We start from the raw sequence: 27,664 nt of genomic DNA on the forward strand, positions 1-27,664 counted from the left end.
TAGATTAATACAGGCATAACGTGGCTGTTTGAATCTGATAAACCTCAATGTAAATCTTGGCTTTACCAACTACTAGAACTTGTTGGTTTTGGACAAGTCACTAAAACTCTCTAAGCTTCAGTTTCTTCCTCTGAATATATCAGTAATTATACCTAACACATAGAGTTACTTTGATTTTTGAAATTAAAATAATGTATCTAAATCACTCAGTATACTAGAGTTCTTAATATTAATTGTTACAGTTAATAGTTGTTATAAAAATTACAAAAATTATTCTTCTCAAGTATATGGTATAGTCAATTTATTCTTTCAATCTCCCTTTATGTATGTGTATAAATATGTAATATTTAAGTGGAGATTTCTTAAATGCTAATGGTCACAAAAGTTCTTCCAGCCATCTTTAGAAGTTTCAGATTGTTTTTTTTTTCTGCTGAGGATGATCAGCCCTGAGCTAATGTCTGTTGCCAATCTTACCCCACTTTTATATGTGGGTTGCTGCCACAGCATGGCTGGCGCATGGTGTAGGTCCACGCCCAGGATCCAAACCTGTGAATCCAGGCCACTGAAGCAGAGCGCATGAAACTTAACCACTACGTCATGGGGCCAGCCCCTGTTTGTTTTTATTACCAGCTTTAGAGGCATTATGGTGTAATGGAAGAACCCAGCATTAGTTTGACTGCCTCTACCTTGCGCAAGTCATTTAATCCAATTTAAGTTACCCCATTTATAAAATGATATTCCTGAGCGTTACCTGTCTGAAGATTATAGTGAATCAGATGTGCATTTGAGGTGCTGGTCACCTCTAGGGGACATGGCTGTTGAATAAGTGAATCAAGTGGTCCATTGAATGTGGAGCAATTGTTGGATCCCATACGTCACTCAAGGCCTTACCTCTAATATTTGGCCCTCGGGCTGAGGGAATTTTTTTGATCTCTGAAATGGGGTTTGGTTTGTGAAAAAAAAATATTAATCATGCTTTCTGAGACATAAAAAGCCTGCTTACTTCTGTCAGATGAATTTACTCATCTAAAATATCAAGGTTCCTTTTAATAAATTCAATTTCCCATTAAATGATGCCCTCATATGCCATACAACTGATTTTAGTGTATATAATTCCACTGTTGAATTAATGGTTAAGCATAAAAATATACTTCCTTTTCATTGATGTTCAGTGCTTTCATGAAAAAAATATTTAATCATCCTTTACACTAATCTTCATTTTTCAAGTTATTCATGAGTCAATTGGACGGGATTCTGTTTAGAAATTTACTTGCAAAGAAATTATTTTTCAGGATATTGCTACAAAAAGCTTTGAAAAGTAAAGAGGATGTGGGACACAGGATGAGGAACTTGAATTTTAATTACATCTCTACAAAGAAAACTCTTGACAAGTGTACTCACTCACCCATTCATTAAATATTTGTTATGGGTAAGACTGATATTGAGATGACAAAAAGAATTCCTGCTCACAAGTTAGTGCAGCAGCAGCAGGTCTGAAATAGGCCTGCTGGAAACAAAATATGTCTGTTTTCATTTTTTATTTTTTTAATGTTAATATTAAAAAATAGTAAAATATAAAATAATCTTGCATCACCAATTCGAATAAAATGACAAAATTAATATATATTTAAAGGATATTTTCTCTGCTCTCCATCTCAAATTTTCCATCTCTGGTTTTTTCCATTCATATTCTCAGGACTGGTATATAAGGGAAAAATTAAAAGACTGTAAACCATTTTGTTTGGGCTATTTGATTCTTCTACTCTGTGGGTAAGCCTACTGCATTTTTGAGTTGGATCTTTTTGTTGGACCTAGGCTTCAAGAAACACCTCAAAAAGACTCCCTGTTGGGAGTGTCCTTTTTGTTTTGCTTGTTGTAAAGGCTGCTAAGAATTGTGGTACAACTCCAAGAGTCCACTGGGGTGGACTATACGTTAAGTCTGTTTTCCTTGGGAGGGCCAGGCCCCTCTTGTGCAGCTGTGGTGTGGGACAAAACCATAGTACATGATAGAACTGAAGATTAAAGATGGTAGACTGCTGAACCTGCTATACCTCGTCAGAGGAGCACCAGGAAGCCACTTGACTGTTTTGGTTGCAGAGAAACAGAAAGCTATCTGAAAGGCCGTACCAGCGGCAGCCACTGCCCAGAAGCCCTTAGGCCCTGTGATGGGTGCCAAGGAGAATACCAAAAGGAACTACATCATCACTCACCCCATCACTCTGCATTCCTTTATAACACCTCAGTTTATTGTAGACTTTCAGAAATTCAACCTTCAAATATGTTTTAGGACCACATTACATGCATAAGCTGGGAGCTGCTTACATATATTAAAATATGGACAGTGTTGTATTTAACAATATTTTTTAATCCATTGAATTCACAGAAGGACAATAAAGCATGTTAATATTAATTTTATTACTTTACAACCACGGTCACTTAAAATATCATACATAAAGCACATGTAATGAAAGGTAGAAGAGCTAATAATCCAAAATTTGAATCCCCCAAGATGATTTGCCACTATACATTTCTATCTCAATTGTTGTATCTCAAAAGAAAGGAAGAGCTTAAAATGAAATCTTCCTCTACATGTACTGACTCCATCCTAACATCATCATTAAAGTGATATTTGAAGGAGACCAAGAAGTGGTTTAATTTTTTAACGGTACTCTCTTATCCTAGACAAGCATCTCAGCTTAGAAATTACACATAGCCATTAAACTATAGGGACAATTGTTCTACTAGGAATACAGCTAATATATCAATAGGTACAAAGCAAAATTAAACAGAACGAGTAAATAATATAAGGAATTTGTATATAAATTAAAAGGTTTAAGATCAACTTTATCATCTACGTCTTCTATAATATGATTGATTGTATTTGTTATCAGGTACATTATCTAATACCTAGGATCAAAAACAAAGTAGAAATTTTTTGAAAGGAGAAAGAATTTACACATTAAAAACCCTTTTGATTAAAATTTATTTGTTTGCAGAATTTCCAGAAATTAAAAAACATGGCCTCAAGTCATCATTTTTCTAAAGCCGTGTTTCCTTGCCTGGCCAGTAGTTGGGTTGCAGCAAATGATCACTTGTAGTACAATTTTCCTTCCTAATTCTTGGAGACACCATTGTTCCTTCCTTCTTGGTTCTGAAGCTTCTATGTTTTGAAACATAATTTTTCTTTAAAATGAAAAGTACTGCAATGCTTAGGAAAATGGACATTGTGCCCAGCATCATAGTTAGTCCCAGATATATGTGTCTAGAAGAAGAGAGAATATATCTTAATTATTTTAACTATCCAACTTTAAATAAAATATGAAAGGAAGGTAATATCATTCAACCAATATCAATATCAGTGAAATCAATCAATATTAATAAAACCATCATGAGGATAGTTTTCTTTAAGCATGCAGATTCAGTGGCTATAAAAGGCCTTTCCATAAACATTTGCCAGACTATTGAAGGCGGTATGCCAATATAAAACAATTTTTAGGTAGTACCATCATTTGCAGTTACAACTAATTATATAATCAGTTCCATCCTCTCTGTAAATTACTTCCTTAGCCCAGGTGACCATATCCCTGTTTGCCCAGAACAATCTCAGCTTATGCTAGTGTTGTCCCATTGTAGTTTTTAATAGGGCCCCCTTTCACTCTCAACAGTGCCCAGTTTGAAAGATAAATTATGTGCTTACCCCACCCTTGAAACTTGCGCCAAATCACTTCTACAGAAAAACCTCAAGATGCAATATTAACGGGGAATCAGAGCTCTCAGTAGAGTAGAATGACTTAAGAATAAACCAGAGGTTTAAATCAGTTTCTTCCATAAGAAGCCTTTAGTTCCACATTCCTTCCCAAGACACGAAGGTCTGGAAGGACAGGTTGAATGATTCATGCCGGTCACCTTGTACACACACTGTCATTCTCTGATTGAGTTACATTGTCTTTACATTAAAGTGAATACAGCCTTAGCCAATGTAAGTAAAGTGCAAATTCTACTCACAGATCAGGTCCCATTCGAAGACCAAAATAAATTTCTCACATAACATCAAAGCCTATTAAACCAAACTTATTTGAGAGGGTTGGTTCAGTTCACATCCAACTTGCAACTTACACGGTTCGGCACCAAGTTTATTTCTCCAGAAAATGCTCAGATTGTAAATCTAAAAACCCTTCTTGCTTTTAAGCCATTGAAGCATTGATTTAAGCAATAAGGGGACTAAATGTTGGATGAATTGAACTGAATGATACCATAGTGAGAAAGCCATGCCCCTCAGAGGCATACACACTCACAGACACAGAGAAAACGTTTTACTTTTATGCATTTCAAGTACTGGAATAATTGAACATCAATTTGGCAATAAAAGCAGGACAGATTTAGAGCCAAATCCAACCCTTGCCCAGGGGATTATATCTGACGTAAATGGGACAGTTTGGCTCAGTTTGAAAAAGAATGGAATTAAATCCAAAATGTGACCTAAATTTAAATGCTTCTAAGTTCCAGGGAATTATTCACTTATGTGCATAAACTTGCAAAATTCTACTCCATTCTGAAATCTTAGGTCATATTTTTTTTTTTAAATGATTACTCATTTAAAATGGGAGTCAAGATTAGGAATGGGGAAAAAAATGAAACTTTTTCCAAGTAATTAAATAATAATAGCATTATTCTGTAAAACAGAACATACTTCTTGGTTAGACTACCCTTTTCCTTAGAAGCAGTAAAACTACATGAGGAATTATTAGTGCCCACTACATGGTGCAAACCTGGGATGCTGCAGCAGTGAGATGTGGGAATGAGTTTGATACGGTACCTAAAAGCATTTGAATCATATAATCTGCAGGATCCTCTACTTCCACATCTTTTAAATCCCCATTTGAGACATGAAGTGTCAATCAAAACTCCAAAATATACGGGAGCTGGGATTCCTGCTGTGAGAAAAACAAATAATTGCTACTATATATGTTAAATTATATATGCACTTCCAGCAATTATAAATTGCTAAAAATATATGCACATCTTTTTGGGTATCCGATAATGCTTATTTGGAACCACTTACTTTCAGTGCAAAAAATTACTGCTTTGGCAATAGCAGGGCATCTGCAGGAAGCCAGAATATGTCACCCCAAAATATGCCTCCGGTATGAAGATTAGTTTGAGCTGATTATTTTGACAAATAGAAGACACGGAAGAAGCTCTGAAGACAGAAAATAAATTTCCCATTTGTAAGGGAAATTTACATTTATAAAGGAAATCTCCATTTGTAAGAGTGTCTCTCTCTCTGTACCAGAAAGAGAAGGATTCTAGATTCCAGAAAGAACTAGCTGTTTCTATTTTGCATTAAATCCCATAAACAAGAAAAGCACATAGATAAATATATCTAACAGTCAATTTGCATTATTTGGTGTCTTAAACAAGTTTATATATATATATATTTTTTTTTTCAACTAAATAATTTACCACTTAAAGACATTTAGGTGATAAGTACCTTTATATTGCTCTTAATAACGTGAAGACAGGCCAAAAATTCTAAATGCTTGCCATTTTCCGTATGTTTTAAAATTTTCATAATGGCAAATTTTCAAACATTCACAAAATTAGAGAGGGTGATATAGTGACCTCTCATGTACCATCACTAACTTGCACAATTATTAATATTTTGCCCTTCTTGTGTCCTCTATCTCCAGCCAAACCCCGCCCTCCAAAACTTTTTTTTTGAGGACTATTTTAAGAGAAATCTCAGACTTCATGTCATTTCCCTTACATGTATTTCAGTATGCATCTCGAACTGACGACATTTTAAAAACATAACCACTATGCTACTCAATACAACACATTTTATAATAATTCTTGAGTCTTATCTGAAATCTAGTCCATATTCCAACTTTTCTGAATGTCTTTAAGGCATTGTTTTAGAGCTGGTTTATTCTAATCCGGTTTCAAAGCAGGTAAACATATTACATTTAGTTGATGGCTCTTTATATCTGCTCCCTTCTCAACTTTTTTACATAGTAATGATTTTTGAGGAAAGACATTTGTCCTGTAGAACGTGCCACAGTCTGAATTTGACTGATTGCTTCCACACAACATTGTTTAATTTGTTTTCTTATCCTCCATTTTTCCAATAACCTGGTAGTTAGCTCTTGGCTAGACTCAGGTTCAATTTCTTTTTCTTTCTTTTTCTTCTGTTGCCAATCCTCCTTTTTTTTTTTTTTTTTCCCACTTTAGGAAGATTGTTGCTGAGCTAACGTCTGTGCTAGTCTTCCTCTATTTTGTATGTAGGACCCCCCCACAGCATGGCTTGATGAGCGGTGTGTAGTTCCACGCCTGGGATCCGAACCCTTCAACCTTGGGCTGCCAAAGTGGAATATGTGGACTTAACCACTACACCATCAGGCTGGCCCCAGGTTCAATTTCTTTTAGATAGGAACATGGCCCAGGTGGTTCTGCGTGTCCCAGCAGGAGGCACATGCTGTCTGCTTGCCACTCTTAGTGATATTAAATGGATCTGAGGCTCAGGCCATACCCTCCATTATGAAGTTTTTTGTCAACTTTCACCGATAGCGTTTAGCAAATGTTGACGAGGTTGCAAAACAGGGGTTTAAGATATTATATTATTCCTTGTGTTTAAATTACTTAGGATATTTCTCTAAAAGAGAATTTTCCTTCATGATTATTTGGTTACTTTGAAATATAGTTAATAGAGGAAAGGCAGGATAAATGCTCAATTCTTTAATGTTATCAATTTTAAGTATAATGAGTTGGTGTCCTAGTGTCCTTCAAAATTATTTAAGTATCGTTATGAATTCCTGTCTTTTATAAATTCAGTATATTTCCATACACTGCAGCTATTATTATTCATTATCATTAAATTTTAAAATTATCTCACCTTAGGCCAAGCTCCTCAAAAATTGGTGCTATGTCCTCTTGACATATCCCTATTAGCCTTTAACAGATTTCTTACTTTCCAGCACAAACAGTTGTTCCATAATCATTTTATGCATTTCTACCTGAGACTTTGAATTGGTCATTTCTCCAAGGTACTATGGTTCCTTTATCAAAAAATGATATTTAGATGTCACAGACTGAGTGCTATTGGTGTTCATTTCTCCTGGGTTACATAGATTCTAGATTTTTTAGGAGACAGAGCTATAAAATACACATTATTTTATTCATTTGATGAATTCATTTTGACATTTTAAATTTAAATTAATGGGTTTTATTTAAATTATTTTATGCTTTTATTATGCTGAAAATATTGATTCCTAATAATATCAACATAATCTTATTTACTTTACATTAAAATATATAACAGTTTCAATATAACAATGCCAAAATTAGTATTAATGATAAGACTATAAAATGTGGTGAAGCTCTGGGGATTTGTAAGTCCCTAAAGTCACCTAAAGTTTTTTTGTATGGTTATTCCACCTATATGGTATACAGCTAGTTTCAGTTTGTTTAACACTTTCCTTTGTTCTTTTAATTTGTTTTTCAATTACATAAAAATTTTGTATGATTTCAAATTAAAAATTATATAATAGTTACATTTACAAAGTCTCATTTCCATCCTGTTTTCTCTTCTCTCTTTCCTTTCTTCCCTAACAAGTAAACTTTTTTCCTATTAATTTCTAGTTTATGCTTCCACTGTTTTTTCTTTTAAATAAGAGCAAATACCTTTGTGTGTGTGTATAATATTTCTGCCTTTCCTTACTTACACCAAATGCATCATAATATAAACACTGTTCTTCATTTTGCTTCCTTTCACTTAATAGCATATCCTAGGGATCTCTTGGTATTATAGACTGAATTGTGTCCCTCCAAAATTCATATGTTGAAGCCTTAACCCCCAATGTGACTGCATGTGGAGACAGAGTAATTAAGGAGATAATTAAAGTTAAATGAGGTCATAGGGATGTGGCCCTAATCCAATAGGACTGGTGTCCTTATAAGAAGAGGAAGAAACTTCAGAGATCTCTCTCTCTCTCTCTCCCTCTCTCCCTCTCCCTCCCTCTCTCTCTCTTTCTCTCTGTCTCTCTCTCTCTCTCTCTCACACAGAGGAAAGGCCATCTGAGGGCACAGTGAGGAGATGGCCATCTACAAGCTAGAAAGAGAGGTCTCACCAGACACCAATCCTGTTGGCATGTTGATCTTGGACTTTCCAAACTTCAGAACTATGAAAAAATAACTTTCTGTTGTTTAAGCCCCCCAACCATGTTGTTTTGTTATGGCAGACAGAGCTGATTAATACACTTGGTAACATTAAAGAGAGATTTTTCCCCATTTGTCCTTACAGCTGCATAGTATTCCATTTTGTGGGTTTACTATAGTTTATTCAATCAGTCTCATACTGATGGACATTTAGACTGCTTGCAGTCTTCTGCTATTATAAATAATGCCACAATGATTAGACTTATTCATAAGATTAGACTAATCCATAAGATTAGACTTAGTTCATACTTTTGCTAGCAAATTTTTGGCGTCAGTTCCTAGAAGCGGGATTGCTAGGTCAAAAGATAAGTCTCCATATAATTTTGTTAGTTATTGCCATATAACCCTCCCCAGAAATGGTACCGTTTTCTCAACAGCAATGTGTAGGTGTATCTGTTTTCTCATACACTGCAGACAACATTTGGTAATTTGCCAATCTGATATGTAAATACCAGTATCTCACTGTCGTTTTATTTTGTACTCTTCTTATTATGAAAGTGTTTGACCATCTTTTTATATACTAAGAGGCATTTACATTTTTTTTTCCATGAAATAGCTGTTCATATCTTTTACCCATTTTTCTGTTTGGTTCTTGGTCTTTTTGTTCTCAATACTTAGGAGCTCTCTTTATAATAGGGATATTAGCCACTTGTCTGCTATATAAATTGAAAAAAAAATTGTTACCAGTGTGTTATTTGTCTTTTGACTTTGCTTATCTTATTTTTGTCATTTTCAAGTATATTTTTATTTTTATGGAATCAATTTTATGAATCATTTCTTTTACTTAAAACCTTTTTCACACTGTAGGTTACAACTATATTCCCAAAGACAGAGAGAGAGAGAGACTAATTCCAGCCGGGCTACCTCAGGCTCAACAAGTTAACATTTTTCTAGATCATCTCTGGTTTTATATTATAGAATTAAAACCAGTCATGATGGCATAAATCTCCATTTTTGTTGTTTCCCCAATTTTATCAGGAGTATATTGTATATATATACAATATATACTTCATATATACTGATTTTATATCACGATCTGTGTAACCCATCTTTATTTTCAGATTTTTCTAAGCTCTGAGTTTGTTTTTCTCCCAGGTAGTTATTTTCTGTCAAATTACAGAGGAAGATTTACAATTGTTTCACATTCTTCTTTAGAATATACTCTTTAGGACAGAAACCTCATCTGAGTCATTCGCTCTGTTTTCCATGCGTTTTAACTAATGCATATTGAAAAATCTGGTAGTTAGAAAAAACATTCCAATTATATTTTAAAAAGTCATTGGGGCTGGCCCGGTGGAGTAGCAGTTAACTGCGCACACTCCGCTTCAGCGGACCAGGGTTCATGGGTTTGGCTCCTGGGCACGAACCCACGCACCGCTAGTCAAGCCATGCTGTGGCGGCATCCCATATAAAGTAGAGGAAGATGGGCATGGAAGTTAGCCCAGGGCCAGTGTTCCTCAGCAAAAAGAGGAGGATTGCCATCAGATATTAGCTCAGGGCTAATCTTCCTCACAAAAAAAGTCATGAACTCACATCCATACTGCTTTGATTGTTTAAATGATCTTATCTTTCTACCAAATGACATATCCTAGCATTGAGAGTAGCTTAAAAGAATTCCTTCCATTTTAATAACTGAAAAAATTATATTTAGGCTTCAGCCTTTCTTACTGATTCATTTTTGCTTTCTTCTCAGAGGGCTTTCCCATAATAGCAATGGATTTTTTGACAATAGAACAGTGTTAGAAGAGACAAGATTGTTAAACAAAAAATGTCATTACTCTCACAAAGTCACTTTATTATACCTCAGGCACAGCACTGACTCTCAGTAAATATTTCTGGAACAGGGGCCGCCCTGTGGTGCAGCGGTTAAGTGCCCACACTCTGCTGCTGGTGGCATGGCTCGGATCCCTGATGCACACTGATGCACAGCTTGTCAGGCCATGCTGTGGCGGCGTCCCACATAAAGTGGAGGAAGGTGGGCACAGATGTTAGCCCAGGGCCAGTCTTCCTCAGCAAAAAGAGGAGGATTGGCATGGATGTTAGCTCAGCGCTGATCTTCCTCACAAAAAAAAAATAAAAAATGTCTCTGGAACAAAGGAAGGGAGGTCAAAGAAAAGAGAGAGGGAAGGTAGAAATGAAGGAAGGAAGAAAATAAAAAGAATAGGGACCTGACCACCTTTATCATTTAGTTATGTGTGATAATTCTATAAAAATATTTAGAAAAGTATTCAAAAATCACTGGTGATGGCTACCATGATTAAAGCACAGATTATACTTACCAAAGACTCTTATTGCTAAGGTGTAGATACCCAGAGCAAAAGACTTAAGTTGTGGCTTAATGCACCTAAAGACAACAAAGGCACTGTTATAAAAAAATATATAGTTCATTAAAACAAACAGTAATGCCAGTGATAATCTACTTCACACACATGAAATGATGTTAGAATTCAAGTAGCATTTATGGAGAACCCACTAGTCTCCCAGCATAGGGAAGGCAAATTATATAAAAGCCATAAAAGCCATGCATCAAGGAGTTTATAGTTAATATATACAGTTAATATTTTTAGAAGGTAAATCACCCCTACATGACATATTCAAACCGTGTCGGGTAAAGTAAAATCATAAGTTTAATCAACAAATTAACAAATTCTCACAGGAAAAGAAAGCCCAAATTTCTAAGAAATTGCAAGAATTTGAAGCCACAATGCATGATTGATAACCTATAACTAGTTTTTGTGGCTTTTGTTCTAAAAGCACATGATGATATTGATCAGAGTTGATACAATTACCATTACTGTGGCATGCTAAGAGTTTTTGCTAAATAGTAGCGACCTGAGCAAAAGAACAAGAACACCTAAAATAACAAGAGTATCCTTAATATGACTGTATAGCTTTGATTAGCCTGTGGATCTTAATAGTAATAACCACGATGATATATAATAACTATCGAGTGCTAACCATGGTACCAAGTTCTTCATATGTATAATACTATTTAGTCTCTGCTTTAAAAGAGGCAAGAATTACAACTTTTCTACTTCAATCCAAGGATATCTCCTTCTGACATCAAAATACAGCATGGTTCATTTGAAGGACTGGTGGTAAGGAAATCTGCCTCCAGTAGCCTGAGTTTTTACTTGGCCCAGTATTAAGAAGATGTGGAAGAAGTAGCCACTCATGAAGAACAATCCTGGTCTGAGAACTCTGGGGCAACACTTTCCCATCGTCTCAAATCCATGTTCCCATTTTCAACACAAATATCTCATGTTTTCCTTAAGCTCTTTTGTGAATAAGAGATTTGTGGATGTTAGGTCCTATTTTTTTGTTTCTCTTCCCTAATCAATTTCCATGATATAAACTGCAGGAAACTAAAGATGTATACAATACTTTTTATTAGCCTAATTTTAGAAAAACTTATTCTTCCTTGGATATATGAATTAGTTTAAAAATCACCTAATCCATCTCAGAAAACACTGGCTTCTAGCAAAATTTGATGTTAGCACAGGGCTGATCTTCCTCACCAAAAAAAAGTTCAAGTATAAATTATATTACAATAGAAGAAAAGCCTATAGGGAAGTTGAATGAAGATATAAGTTTAGGAGAAGAAAGAGATAGGTAACATTTTTTACTGTTAAAGATCTTTTCATATAACTTTAAATTAGGTGGTATTTATCTAATCACTGTTCTTTAGATCTTATTATTACATTTAAAAGAGTGACATTTAAAATTGCTATATTTTTAAATAGAAATATTTACCATATACTAGAAATCAATGCTTAGTTACTATTTAAACTTATGATAAAAAAAAGTTTTAGATGTCCACTTAAAAATATGCAAGAGGGTACAAAGCTTTTAAAATTCTCTTAGGGTTTTATAAGCAAAAATGTTTGAAGTCATTGACATGATATTCATGGATTAGGATTCTCAGTTGACTCAATAGCCATGAAATCCTCCCACAGATAATTCCAGCCAGGGAAAGACTATATAGAAAAAGTAATAACTTATATATTAAAATAATAAGTGCAGGGAGGTCGACTCCGTGGCCTAGTGGTTAAGTTTGGCGTGCTCTGCCTCAGTGGCTTGGGTTCAGAACTACCCACTCATCAGTGGCCATGCTGTGGCAGTGACCCACATACAAAATAGAGGAAGATTGGCACAGAAGTCAGCTCAGGGTGAATCTTCCTCAGCAAAAAGAAGAGGAAGATTGGCAATGGATGCTAGCACAGGGCAAATCTTCCTCAGCAAAAAAAAAAATAAATAATAATAATAAGTGCAAAACATTGTGGTATTAGATGAGCCTTTACAGTGTCTTAGAAGTTGTATCACTCTTAATTTGGTAAAATTATGTTTAATCTAAAACACATTTTGTCTATACTAGCTAATATAGAAATTTGAAATATTATACTGTACTTCTTGAGTGGCTACAGTGATGTAAGGCACTAACATTGTTCTCTAGACCCACGGTTTGCAAACATTTTTAAATAGGAAAACTTCTATTCAATCACGTTTTTGTATAAAAACCTAAAGTGGGAAAGGTATAAAAGTGAAACAAAGATGTGGGACAAATTCCCTCAGAGAGCTATAAGGAGTCATGATGATTCCACAGAACAGAATTTGAAATTCCTGACCTAGATCATTATAGTATGTCTCCTATTACAATTGGGGTGGGGAGAATCATGTTCACCTCAGAAGCAATATGTATCCAGGTATGCCACCCAGGGATAAAGTATAGGATGTGATGACTGAAATTACAAGGAAATACAGAAACATCTTGGAACATCCATTATCTTTCTGACATCTGCCCACCATGCCTGAGGAATTTCCTGATTTAGAGGCTGCAATTCCCACACAGGTGCAGTTATAAAATATCTGTAACACAATAGGGAAAAGTCCAATTATTGAGGTAACATTTAAATAAAATTAAAGATAAATATTTACTTAACAACACTTTATAGTACAGTATACATGCATTATATAAACAATGGGGAAAATATTCTTTTATTTTCTATGTTAGGGTATATCAAGCAGAGTGAAATCTATAAAGATACAACATTTCATTACCCAAACAACAGATGGCTGGTCTACAAACTACTGATCCTACAGAACAATCTCCCAGCAAATCCTGCCTAATCCAACCGTACCTTATCTCCTTCTCTACCACTTCCAAGTCTAAGCCAGCATTTTTTCTTGCCTTGATTATTGCAGTGGTCTCTTCATGCTCAACCTGTTTCTACTCGTATCCAGCTATAGTCTGTTTTCCACACAGTAATCAAAGTAAGCCTTTAAAAATGGCAGTCAGATTGCATATCTATTCTCAATCTTCTAATAGCTTCTCATTATACGTATATAAAATCCCAAATCCTTACAGCGGCTTACACACTGTCTATGATGTAGCTCCTGGATCCCACTCTGATCTCACCACTCAATGATCTGCCCTCTCTCCCTCTGCTTCAGTCACACACATGGGTTCCTGCTCTACCCTTGGCAACCCTCAAACATGGTGAGTCCACCCAGGCCTCGTGGCCATGCTGTTTCCTCTGCTGGGCAGCTTTTCTCCTATACATCTACATGGCTGGGACACATGCTTCAGGTCTCTGCTCAGATATTTCATTAGAGAGCTTCCATGACCACCCATTCAAAATAATAGCCCCATCTCTCCCTCCTTCTATCCTAACATTTTTCCTCACAGTGCTCATTACTACCTATTGGAATATTATATAATCATTTATTTTTAAATCATATATCCCCACTAGAATGTAACCTCTGGCAGAACTGTCTGCTTTGTCATCACTGTACATTTAGGGCCTAAAATAGATCCTCCTTTTAGGCACTAAATGAAAATCTGTTAAATAAATGGGCACAGTTTGAGGATATGACAGAATTTATAGTGGTTACTAGAAAAAAAAATCTTGATGAATAAAACTCAACTAAACTTTAGATAGAGAGGCAACTTTTATAATCCCTCATCAGTTTATTTCTGTAAATTTCATGTATGAATGTGTATATAATGAGCTATCATTTCTATCACAGAAGAGTTTGTGAATTTTTAGATAATGAAATAAAGCTGGCATTTCTTTTTCAAGGAAGAGTAGCAATATAGTTTTTTTTTTTTAATTTCAGGTAAAAAGCTCTTGAATCTTCACTCTGCCTCTCACTAGACATGTGTTTAAAGAAGGTAAGTCCTTTGCATCTCAGTGCCTCAGTCCTTATATGAGGAAAATAAGTAAAATAACATTCAATTACTTGAGAACCATGCTGTTTAAATGAAATTTTGCTTTTAAAGCATATTTCCTAGTCCCTGGCATGCAATGTCTTCAATAAATGGAAGCTCTAGTTAAGAAAAAATTCCAAGGGCCAGCCCTGATGGTCTAGCAGTTAAAGGTCAGTGTGCTCTGCTTCACAGGCCCAGGTTCAGTTCCCAGGCGTGGAACCACATCCTTCATCTGTCAGTAGCCATGTTCTGGCAGCGGCTCACATAGAAGAACTAGAAGAACTTACAGGTAGAATATACAACTATGTACTGGGGAGGGGAAAAAAAAGAGGAAGATTGGCAATAGATGTTAGCTCCCGGCAAAAAAAGAAAAACTTTCAAGCAGTTTGGGCAAAAGAGTAGTGACTGAAAGAAAAAAAAAAAAAAAAAAGAAAGAAAAGAAAGAAGGAAGAAAAGGGAGGGAGGGTGAACACTCAGATTTCAGATGCATGGATAGTCTTATCCACTGTTGCTAGAGACCAATCTTTTCTGCTCTGAATAAAATGTCAAAATAACAATAAACAGAGAGAAAATCAACAAGCATTACTCTGTGTCTGCAGAAATGCTTGCCTATGCCTTCTTATCTATTTGATAAGCATGTGTAAATACATGTGTGGTTTGATTTTCAGCCCTTTAGGACTGTCAAATACAGGCAGACTTCATCAGCCACAAGTAGGAAGCAGTCTGACCACTGTGCCATATACACAGCAGGTGTAAGGAAGAGTCCATGTTTGGGACAGGAATGTAAACGTATGATTAGCGGGATGAGTCTGTTAATGATTGAAGTATATAATATCCTTCCACTTGGTTTCCTACCTATATTTCCAACCTCATCTTCTACCCTACAAAAACTCTTCATTCTGGCCACCTGCTTACTGTTTTCATTATTACACAAATTGGCTTGATTTCTCAGGCAGAGCTGTCCCAGAACCATCATCCTACCTCACAATCGGATTCCTGATCCCCTCGGTCTAGATCTCTTGGGCTAGACTTCCTAACACTGGCCTCTATTTGTCCTGCCCCTAAAACCTCCAAGGACCACTGGTCTTGGGGCCAGGAGACTTGGATCCCAAAGCAAATCTTATTAGATCACCTTATGGCTGAGACTTGCTCATTCAGAGCTAATATTCCTTATAAGCAAAATGAGAGAACTAGATAACGTAATTACGAAGTTCCTCCAGCCTGTTTCACGATTCTAATTCTTACCCTAATTCTTTCAACAATTCTAGTTCCACTAGTGATGGTTCTATTTCCTGTCTCCACACAAAAGAAGTAGGGCAGATTAAGAGGCAGTGTTCCTACCAGCGTGGTCTGTGGCTGGGTTGGTCTCTGAGCCCCCATAGAGTAGTGTAGTTACGTATTAAAGCAGGCCTATGGGCATACACTTTAGAGAAGATTTCTTACAATAGTGTTTCCACTCCTGGCGGAGGTTTGACAACCAGCCAGACAAGCCGATGCATATGTGATTCCATCTTCACCACACATGGGTTCCCATTTTGTCTCTGAACATTTGCATCTTAAGTTGCAATTTGAAAAGAGAGCTCGTTCATGATAAGAGACAGGTTTGGTTCTGAAAAGAAATGTGACAGTATAAAATATTACCTCTTAGCAGGTAGCACCCTAATATTTTAAAAGATCAATGTTCTTGAGTGATATAAGTGGCATTGCCAACAAAGTTTGTCTTTTGGATACACAACTGTCATCAGAAATGCCAGCTACTGATCGTTAAATGTGAATCCACTATTAAACTATTAAACAGCTTTCTCTTTAAAGTTATCTTCAGAGGTTTATGACTTCACACAATATTCAGTTCTTGGCTTATGGCTTTTACTAACGTCTACCGCCTTTAGGATCTTCTAATGTATTTCTACACAAAGGTGTATGAAAATGGATAACAAGGCAGAAAAGTAAAGTAAACATTTAGAGCAATGTATGACATTACTTAAATGCATTGAAGGCTGTGTGTGTGTGTGTGTATGTGTGTGTGTGTGTGTGTGTGTGTGTAAATTTCCTTCAGAATTGTTGTCTGAGCATCAGTGGAATGGGCATTGCTAATGGCGTGGTGAAAGAAAAAATAGCTGACCAGTCAACATTATTTCAACACACCTTCAATAAGTGTAGGGGCTACACATCCTACTTGAGTATGTCTTACTAACAAATGCATTGCCAGTTCATCTTACTTTTCTGTCTCCCACATATCCTTCCGCTGTATGGAGCCCTTCCATATCTTATATCATCCATCCTGACGTGATTTCACATGCTATTTCAATGAATTACGCGTTCAATATTCATAAAATTTTATTGGAAGTCTGCTAAATGCTAGCTTTGGGAGGAGGGAAGATACTTACAAACATGAATGAGAAAATATTTGCTCCCAAGGAGCTGGGTTTTTTTAAGTTACTTTATGTAATTTCTATTGTCTTCTCTCTTTTCTCTCCCTCTCTGTTGCTCTCTCTCATTTTCTCTTGTCTTCCCCTCAGAATTCCTTCTCTCTTGCTTCTATTTCTTCCTTTCACCTGAACTGCCTAATCCTCTACTCTTATCCTCCTTGCACTATTCACATCCCTCTATTCCTCTAAGGAGGGATGGATACAATGATATGTTTCTTCTATCTGCTCCTTATTTGCCATCCATTGGCCCTTCCTAATTCACCTTTTTTCTCTCCCATTTTATTTATTTGGTTATTCCCCTCCCCCTATTTTGTTGCTTTTTTTTTACGAAAGTACTCGAGGGACTTAAAACAAAAAAACATACAATGAGATGTACACTTAGTGAAGGCAAGAACTATCTGTTTTATTCACTTCACTTCTGTATCTCCAGCACCAAGAACAATTTCTGGTATGTAGTAGGCTAAGAAACAAGATTTCTGGTAAGTCAATCAATCAAATAAAACTGGTATTCTATTTTGGAGAAAGAATAAGTCTCTTGGCCCCTGTCTGAGAGCTATTTCCTATAATGATTGCAATCCTAATTTCTTAATGGATGTAATAGTTCATCTAACAGAACTGCTATGGATTTGGTCACCTCAAAAACAAAAACAAAAGACCTCTGAGATGTCTCCAAACAGAGTGAAAGGGTATTTAACTAGGCCTCCTGAGAAGTCACATAGAAACATTTCATCCTATTCTCTTCCATAAGGCATTGATTGTTAACTAACACTATTGGGTAGTATCTGAAAGTATAAATATGTACCTTTGAAAGCCAAGAATCAGGCCACTGTGGATACCATAGGGCTGAGATCATAGAAAGTTGGAGCTGAAAAAAACTTTGGGGGTGATCTGTGCCAACTTCTCATTTGGCAGATCAGGAAAGTCAGGTCCAAAGTGAGTGGATAGTTGCTCAAATTCACACCATTCATTAGTGACAAATGGAAGTAGAACCCTTCCAGGCCTCTTGATTTCTAAATTCTTGTCTCATATCAGACTTATTCTCATTATTGCAGAAGAAACGTTCCTTCCATTACCATATCTAAAGCTTGTCTACAGTGTTCCTGTTGAATGTCCAGAATCAAAACAGCCTTGTGGAACAAAGCAATGCAGGATAACTCCTGGGAAGCATGTTGTATTTCATAAGCCAATTATTTTATATTCCTGAAAGTAAGTTAAATTTATCATCTACGGCAATCTTGAAGCAGAAATTAATTGCATACACATTTTATGAAGGATGTGTTGACAGTGGAGTTGTTATTTAAAATTTTAATTATAAGATGAGTTTTATCAAATATGCCAGAATGTTTACACTCAAGTGAGATTTTTCTTTCAAAATAGTCACGCTGGCAGGCAAGAGATTTTCCCAGCAATATTACCATTTCTTTTGGCTGCTTCCAGTAACAAAGCTACTCTTGAAGGTTAAATATTTGCCATTGTTGAGAATATTCTAGAAAATATGGAAAGCAATTTCAAAAGAGGAGTTTTAGAATGTTTTAAACAATGACAACATTATTGCAATGCAGTTATAGTCTTTCAAGGTGACTGCTTTCAATGGCTAGTACTCACACAATGAATAAATTATCTTTCATTTGTTTGAGAATATTTAATCTTTTATTATGTGAGTAAACTTTTATGTGAACCTCAAAAGTTTGCTGCTGTTGTCTGTTTATGTGCTTGGTTTTGGCTTAGAGACAGCATGAGGTTGTAGAAAGAATATTATAGTTTAAGGAAGCTAACTGACCTTTCCAAACTCAGTTTCCTTCAAATGAGGATAATAAAACTTACCTCATGAAGGTGTTCTGAGGACACAAGTGAGACAATAAAAGTTAAGGCGTTTTGTAAATTACAAAGTACAAAGTACTTTACCGTTGTCCATCCACCATGAGGATCATAGGAACGGTTAAAGATAGCACAGGGCTTCTACTCTCTCCAGAAACTTTGCCATTTCTGTGTACAACTAACGCTCTTAATCTACATTGCTGATGGTTACCAAGGCAACGCTCTACTCAATTAAGTCTAACATTGCTATGATAAGTCCCAGGAGCAGCAGTATACGAACTTTGCATTCGCGAATTTTCCTGGACGTTTTAGACGGCAAAAAGTATAACTGTTGTTCATTTAGCAGCAGGGGAAACTAGGTTAAGAAGGTGATGGAGACTGAAACACAGAGACAAGACAGAGAGAAAAGCGTGGAAGGAAGCATAGGAAGAGAGCTGGAGGGCAAGCAAGAACCAAGAAGCAGCTGAACCTGCATGAAACAGAACATCATATCAGGACTGTTTGCCTTTGGGCCACAGCAGAGCTTCAGGGAATCAGGCAGATGCAATCAGGGAGGCCAGCCTGGCACACAGTGGCAGCTCCATAATTTTTTTAAACAAATAATGTGTAAATAGGTGGAAGGATGAAGAGAGCTGCCTCTGGAAACTCATGTTCAGAGGTAGATGATGGCAAGGACTTTTGAAGGGAAAGGGCAAAATAGTTTCTTCAAGATCCAGCCTTGTAGAAGAGTGATAGACTCTGGAAACTAAGAAAGCTAATCACCCACCCCATACGGAATGGCAGAGGTCTGAGAACATCAACAAATAATCTCTTGACCAACCGCAAAGAGCTAAAGAGAGCTGTCATGTGGGTCACTAGGTTGAGGGATAGCCATTCTCTTCTGAAACTTCACATGGTTTGAGTACAACAGAGACTATGCAGGGTGGCATAGAGACCATCTGGTTATCCAGGTGTTCAAAGAAAAAAATACAATTGTTTCTGTGAATGGCACATCTATTTTGTGCCGGGCAAGTGCTAATCCTTTTACTGTATATTATCTTACCTAAGTTTTACAAACCTTAAAAGGAAGTTATTATTTCTACTTTTAAAATGGGAAAATTGAGACTAGATTAGATTAAAAAACCCATACAATATTACTTCACTAAGAATGGGCAGAGGCAAGATTTAAGGCCTGTAGTTTCCTCTATCAGGTTGCTTCCCTAAAGTAAGATGTGGGTTTAGCATTTTTAATATTTCTCTAAGACATTCAAATTCAAAGGTGATAACAGATTTTTGTGACAATGATAGCTTCCATGTCATAAGTATTGTCAGCTATTCCACAATAAAACAATAATTCCCTTCCCATAGTTATGCTTAAAATCGAATTATCTTAGTTTGAAACTCTGTCAATAATTGATTTGATTCAACAAGCCAATCCCCTCAGATTATTTAATCAGTGAACATACCCTTGGTAGGAGACAGTCAGTCCTGCCACATCAGAATTTTCACAGCCCAATGCAAACAGAGACAGGAATAGGAGGTACCCAAAGACAGATGATCCCAAGTAGAGTTTTGCAGTTCCACACACACTGATTCTGAATTTTTTCATAACTATCCCCCCAGAGAATATTCCAAGGGCCACTGCAGGTATATTGATGAGCCCTGAGGAACAAGAAAAGTATAACATTTTGTGAATCGCTAAGAGAAATCCGAGTGCGCTCACACAAACTTTCTAAGGGATTATACAAAACTATATAACAGTTTGTGACATATTATTGACTACTCGGTCATTTTAAGTTTTAGAAATATTCATTCTATCATCTATTGATGCGTATAAAGAGATTTTGATGAGTGTCTAGGTTATAGATTAATGATAACACAACTGACAGACTCAGAGTTCTGCCTAACACAATGTCTAGCAGAGGGTTTGAAATTAATAAACACTGAATGAATCAATGAATCAACATCTTTCTAGTCTAATCTCAGGATTAACAGGTACAATCAGGTGGCAATTAGGTGATTGTTAATGTTCTTTGAGGTTGTGCGTAAAAGAAAAATAGATACATGGATGCAGGGAATAAAAAACAGTCTTGGTCTATTTTCTGGCTCAAACAAAATTTGTTTTTATTGATCCAGCCTTTCTTAGCCTCCTAGTTTGATATACTTCCTAACAACAGCAACACTATATTATTAGACTACTTTTATATTTATTATTTGCCTATGATGTACTAGCCACTCAGCTAAGCATTTGATATATTATCCATCACATTTACTCTTCACCACAACTTTAGGAGGTAGGCATATTAGTATCTTCACTGTAGAGAGCAATTTGCTCATTGTCCTATTTAGTAAGTGGTAAAACCAGATTTGAATCCAGAGAGTCTGATATGAAGTCCCATGCTTTCAACAACTATGTTATACTGTCTCTCCTTCAAGAGGTTTGGGAGATAGTATTCTGGATAAATAGATGTGCAACCTCACTAGCAATCAAATAAATGTAACTTAAAAACAACACTAGGAAGAAGTCCAACAAAGCAGTTAAGAGCTTGGATTACGGAGACCTAACTGCCTGGGTTTGGATCTCAGTTCCACCAATTAATAGCTGTGCAATTGCAGGTAATTCTCTGAACTTCTCTAAACCTGTCTCCTTACTTATAATATGGAGCTAATAATAGTGTTGTTGAAGTTATTAAGTTACATGAAAAGTTCTTGGCACAATATCTGGCACAAAAATATCATTCAATTAAGTTATTATTAGCATTTGTATCTGAGAGATTTACAAAGATGAAAATATTGGGAGGGGGAGTGGAACAGCTCTGTGTTAGGAAAGATAGAGAAAGCGGCTCTTTGGTGCCCTGTTGGTTGGATGATAAATTGGTAAATAACTCTAGAGAAAAGCAATCTGGCATTCAACAATAAACAACTTCTCTGCTAATTAGAATTTATTCCTCATATTGTCTATCTATCAATCACCGATGTCCACGTTATCTTGAGGTTTGGAGATAACTCATTTCTTTCAAATAACAGAAGGGCTAAATTTCGTAGAAACTCTGGCCAAAAGACAACATTCAAATGTGAGCTCATCATCTGCGATGGTGAACAATAATCACAAGTACCCACATCTCCTACTCACAACCTAATGTTACATTATTAAATAAAAACTAAAAACACTGACATTTAGTGATAATGAGATGCAAGCTAACTTCCTTAGTTCTTTCCTTTCCTTTTCTTCTTTCCCTCCTTCTTTCCTTCTTTCCTTCTTTCTTCCATTCTTCCTTTCATTCTTCCCTTTTTATATTTGTATACTCAGTCTCCTAAGCTTCATAGAATCTAAAATATCAAATATATAATGGTCTTTGGCTAGTTATGATGTTACTTTATTTTAGAAATGTTTTCATTATATATTGATAGATGATAAGAAAAGAAAATTTTGTTTCATCTCTTGATTTGACTATACATTCACATTAAAATGATCACATCAGAAATCAGCCCACCTTGAAGGCGGCGTGATCATGAAATTAGCAAACATGAAAACGTGATTTCATGATAACATGAAAAAAGAGGAGATGCTGATTTTTGCTTCTCCAGCTGAACTGAGGTTTGTGGGTGTGGCAAGTGGCAGAGATATTTGGCCTTGAAGTGCCAAACATCAGCTAGGAGGCACCTGACTATTATTTTTCTTAAAGAGAGAGCAGACAATAGAAAATAATATAACAAATCTTGCTACTCACAACCCAAGTTAATAAATGCTAATATTTTCTCCCAGTTTTTCTGAGTTTTAAAATATGGAGATACATAAAAGTGATTCTCCCAGTGGCACTTCTATCTTCCTTCCCAAGAACTAAGTGCTGCCATGGATTTGATGTACATCATTTAAGTCTCTATTTTTATACACACATATGCATAGTACTTGACTTTGAATTCCTTCTCAGAGACCCAAGACTAGCACAAAAAGAATACGGGGTCCTATATTCTCTCTTAATTCTATCCCCAAAAGCAGTTTATGGAAAAATGTCTTCTGAAAACCAGGCTCTGAACTGAAACCTTTAGAGAATGTGCTTAGAATTTCTTTTTATTTTGTAAAGTGCCAGTAGAATCTGGGACATAAGAAGTCAAAGCACAAAGGATACCTTTTGTTTTGTAGCTCCACACTCTACTGGATTCCATTGACTCCTTCCCACCCCCCAATCTAGCCTAAAAGAGCCTGAAAATTGAAATGGGATTATTCTAGGGGCATTGCTCCCTTTAACTGAGGATTGTTAAAAAATAGGAATATCCTCTCTTGATTGACTTCCGTTGGGAGGCTTGTGTTCTCTTGAAACTTCCAGAAAGTTCCATGTTCTCTTGCATCCACACCTTTCTGCACAAGATGTTTGCTTTGTCAGATACAATGTCCTCCTAAACTCCCACCCCAGTTCCCACACTTTCATCTTTTAACACCTCCTTATACTTTGCTTTTGATTTAAGTATCATCATCTTTTCCTAGAGAATTCTTTCTGACTCCAAGATTAGGTTTGTTCTCCCAGAGTACTCTGGGCTTCCCCTAACTAGAGCACTTATCACAGCCTCCACCAGCCATATGGTGTCTCCAGGGGACGCATCCGGCACCAGGTTGCACAAATTGGTCATTAGAGCCCCCTTTCCTCCTTCAGCCCAAGGCCCCTGTACAGAGTCCCATAGGCAGCAGCCTTGGTACTTATCACAATCACCTATTAGCTTGTCTGGTTCGCATCTCTCACCCTCCATTCTCACCTTCAAGGCAAGAACTGTGCTCACCATCAAATCCTTTGTTCCTTGCATAGACAGTTTCCCATAAAAATGTGTTACTGAATTAGTTTATTCATTTACAGTCATGTGTCACTTAACAATAGGGATATGTCCTGAGAAATGCATCATTAGGTGACTTCATTGTTGTGTGAACATCATAGAGCGTACTTACACAAACCTAGATATGATATATATGGTACAAATTTTGTAAGACCACCATCATAAATGCAGACCATCGTTGACTGAAACATCATTATGTAGCACATGACTGTATAACATTTCTCCTGGATAGCTTACTCTCCTATTTTAAGATAACTAAATTATAACATGATTCCAAAAAAGAGCACTAGTACATTTCAAGTATATTGTTGGCTTAGTTCTCCCTAGGATTTATAAGCTGTCCATGCTGGGCCAAGTTGATGGTGAATTTCCTGAACGTCAGATGAAATGTACTTCTTGCCTCCCAAAGTGTCCTTTCTTTCATCTTAGGTATTTTTAAGTCATTTAATGAGGTAGAAATTTCACATGGATTTCTCCATTACAGTCTTTTGTAACCATAAAATGTGTTGATATTAAAATGTTTACCATCTAAATATCCCAAAGGGAAATATTAGCTGTAACTTATGCTAGTACCTGCAATTTGTTTAAATTTATTTTATGTATTTTCTTTTGAATTTAGTATGCATATGTACCCAAATACCAGGAAAGCGAAGAGAAATTTAAGAGTAATTTATTATTATTATATATGATATTATTATTAACTATTATTATTATTTCAGCACACTGGTTCAAATGAAAGACCTATTCTTTGTTACTGTCCTAAACAAAGGTTATGAGCGATATGTAAAATGTTTCGAGATGGTCAGCACAATTGTAATATAAACTGGAAAATTTGATTTGCATACAGATGCACGACAGCCTTAGTCATTAGGATGAAATAGTAATGAGTTATAACAATAATAGTAGTTTGGAATGTTTTTAGAACCTCTTTCTCAGTGAAATAAAAGTCCATGTTATATCATGGACCTTCACAATATTACTCTAATGTTGGCAGAAATAAGTATTAAGATCTGAATTTTACAGAAAGAGAAATGCAAGGAAAAATTTACACACTCATATAGCCAATTGGGTGCAAAGAAGTAAAATTAGCTATCCTTCTTGGGCATAATAAAAGTAAAATTGTTTTCCATCTCCTTACACATCTTTAATAGAGCTTTGCTTAATTCTAGAACACACCATAATACAATTAATAAATTTGCTATGCTAGCTTAGCTGCAAAAAAATAATATTTTCTATTATAATTACCTTTCCCCGAATAACTCTCTTAGTTTTTCCTTATACACCTGTGTAACACTCCAAGAATTTAGAATGATAATCATTGTTGTCAATGATAGTCAATGTCGATGTATCTTGTCTACTATATTTCTTATTTAACTCACAAATTCCAAGAAATTAAGAAAATGACTAAATAATTGCAATCTGTGTATTAAGAAGGAAAAGATCAGATCATTTGCGTATAACTTCATAGTGATAGGAGAAGCTTAAACAGTAAATTCAGCTGTCTATCCAAACTTCTTTCTGTAGAAACTGCAATGAGAAATTTTTTTTTTAAATCCTATACATTTAAAAAGGCGAATTCATTTCACCACGTATTTCCTAGTCCTTGAATTTGAAATATTTTTGTTTTTCTTTAATTTTCCTTGCAAAGTTAAAGTAATTAACATGAGAAAATACTATTTCTAAACTTTAGAAAGAATGTGGCCAACATATAAAAACATGTACAGCAAAATAAATTGTCATTGTTATAGCTAGCCCTTGAATGCCTAGAGAAGTTTCTATTTATTCTTTCCTTCATGTCATATCAAATGCCTTCTCTGAAAGTAGAAAGGGATGCCTTCTTTGTGCCTCTCCATATTTTATCACAGAAAGGGTCATTGTCACATAGCCCAAAGCAAAAAATGAAGGAGAAAAGACAGTGGGAGAAGAAAAGAGAGAAAGAAGAAGAGAAGGAAGTGAGAAAATATTATTTATTGACTGACAGCTATGTGCACTTACGATGCATTTTATATGTCTTATTTAATCTTCATTTCAACCTAATGACACATTTATTTTTATCACACTACAGATAATCAACGTAAGTGTTAGGGATGTTGAATAATTGACCCACTTCCCTTAACTCCACTACATCCCATACTTACTAATGTGAAACAAAGACAGATTCAGGAAAGGATTCTAGTTATAATGATGTGAATTTACTAGACACTATTCCTTACCTCTCATAAAAGTACTTGAATTATCTATAGACATAACAAGTCAGAAACTATGAGGGATTAGAGTTTTAGGCAACCTTTGATAGACGGCTAAAAATTCTGATGATGAGTTTGTTTGGATCTCAAAGTTCATTTGAGTAACAGAGAAAGGTCAGGGATTTAAAAAAATCAAATTTGGGCCAGCCCAGTGGCGTAAGCAGTTAAGTGCGCGCACTCCGCTGCGGCGGCCTGGGGTTCGCAGGTTCCGATCCCGGGCGCGCACCGACGCACCGCTTGGTAAGCCATCCTCTGGCGGTGTCGCATATAAAGTAGAGGAAGATGGGCACACATGTCAGCTCAGGGCCACTCTTCCTCAAGAAAAAAGGGGAGGATTGGCATTGGATGTTAGCTCAGGGCTAGTCCTCCTCACATAAAAAAAAAAAATCAATCAGCCACAGTCCAAAAGATAATTATTAGTTATATTCTTCTTATCAGTTTTCCAAAAATAATTACAGAAAAAAATAAATAATTTCTAGTGAGGAAATACAACTTAGAAACTCAGGGGAAATAATTTTATTCCTGGCTATATCATGTATATGTATAACACATACATTATGATATTGGGTAAGCCATTGAGTCTCTCAGAATTTCATGTTCTTTCATTTGTGCTAATTATCCTTAGCAATAATTTTACAGGCAAATGTATTTCATGTGTTAACTACTTAATAAGTGAATGATTACATATAATTTCATTTCTGTTATAAGTACCTTCCTACAAATGATGCTCTTAATTTTACTTCATGAAATAAACTTTTCAATTTGAAGTAAAAAATACCTATCATTCTAGTAAGAGCAAAATCAAACGCCCCACAATCTCTAAGTGTTATATACAAGTTGAATAATGAGAAATAAACACATACTTAAAGGTATGTTCCTTCACTACAATTCATGGGTAAAAGATGGTCTTTTCATTTTGATAAATGAACTTTGACCTTTTTCTTCACATTATACAAGAAAATAATTTGAAATAGATTATAACCTAAATGTTAAAGTTAAAACAATTAAGCTACTAGGACAAATATTAGGAATACATTTTCATGACTTTGGGGTTTGACAAAGATTTCTTAAAACAGGTTCAAAATAGCAGTAGTGAAAAAGGAAAAAATTGAAAATTGGACTTAATTAAAAGTAGGAAAATCATTATTAGGAGAGTGAAAAGGCAACTTGAAGTCTGTGAGGAAATATTTGCAATATATATTCAATAAAGAACTTGTATCGAGAAAAATACACAATACTCCTACAAATCAATAAGAAAAAGACTAACCATCCAATAAAAATGGGCAAAAGTCTTGAATAGAGTTAATAAAAGAGAAGGTTGAAATGACCAATAAGCCTGAGAAAAAGTGCTCAAGATCATTAGTCAGCAGGGTAAATGCAAATTAAACCACAACAAGATAACACTACACCCCATAAGAATGATTACAATGAAAAAGACTGACAATACCAAATATTATAAGGATGTAGAGCAACTGGACCACTATTACACTTCTAATGGGAGTATAAATTTTGAGAACTCTTTTGTAAAATGTTTTGGCAATATCTACTGGATCTAGACGTACATACTCCCTATCATCCTACAATTCTATTCCAGGATACAGCCAAGAAAAACGAGTGAATCTGCCCACCTAAATACATGTAGAATGGTCATGCAGTGTTAATTCTAATAGCCAAAAGCAGAAAACAACCCAGATGTCCATCAACAATAAAATAAATAAATTGTGGTATATTCATGTAATAGGATATTACACAGCAATGAAAAAGAACAAACCACTGCTACACACAGCAACATGAATGAATCTCATAGATTTCACTTCAGTTGAAAAAAGCTAAACACAAAAAAGTATATAACTTATTCCACTTATATAAAGTTCAAAAACAGGCAAGACTGATCTATGATGGTAGAGTTCAGAATTGTTATTAGTTTGGGGATGAATATTGAG

The 27,664-nt window shown here is 35.7% G+C and overlaps 1 protein-coding gene across 1 annotated transcript in view; it reads right to left on the minus strand.

Annotated features, from left to right (window-relative positions):
• Nucleotides 1-2,859: 2,859 nt before the first annotated feature.
• Nucleotides 2,860-27,664, minus strand: part of SLCO1C1 (solute carrier organic anion transporter family member 1C1) — a 53,289-nt gene continuing 28,484 nt past the window's right edge. Inside the window, exons 9-14 of the mRNA XM_058558679.1 lie at nucleotides 20,115-20,310; nucleotides 15,866-16,031; nucleotides 12,896-13,080; nucleotides 10,494-10,558; nucleotides 4,817-4,934; nucleotides 2,860-3,262 (exon numbers count right to left, since the gene is read on the minus strand). Of these exons, the coding sequence (XP_058414662.1) occupies nucleotides 3,040-3,262; nucleotides 4,817-4,934; nucleotides 10,494-10,558; nucleotides 12,896-13,080; nucleotides 15,866-16,031; nucleotides 20,115-20,310 (953 nt within the window). The 3' untranslated portion in view covers nucleotides 2,860-3,039. The remainder of the gene's footprint in view (nucleotides 3,263-4,816; nucleotides 4,935-10,493; nucleotides 10,559-12,895; nucleotides 13,081-15,865; nucleotides 16,032-20,114; nucleotides 20,311-27,664) is intronic.

This window comes from Diceros bicornis, chromosome 17 (assembly GCF_020826845.1).
Source record: "Diceros bicornis minor isolate mBicDic1 chromosome 17, mDicBic1.mat.cur, whole genome shotgun sequence".
NCBI lineage: Eukaryota > Metazoa > Chordata > Mammalia > Perissodactyla > Rhinocerotidae > Diceros > Diceros bicornis.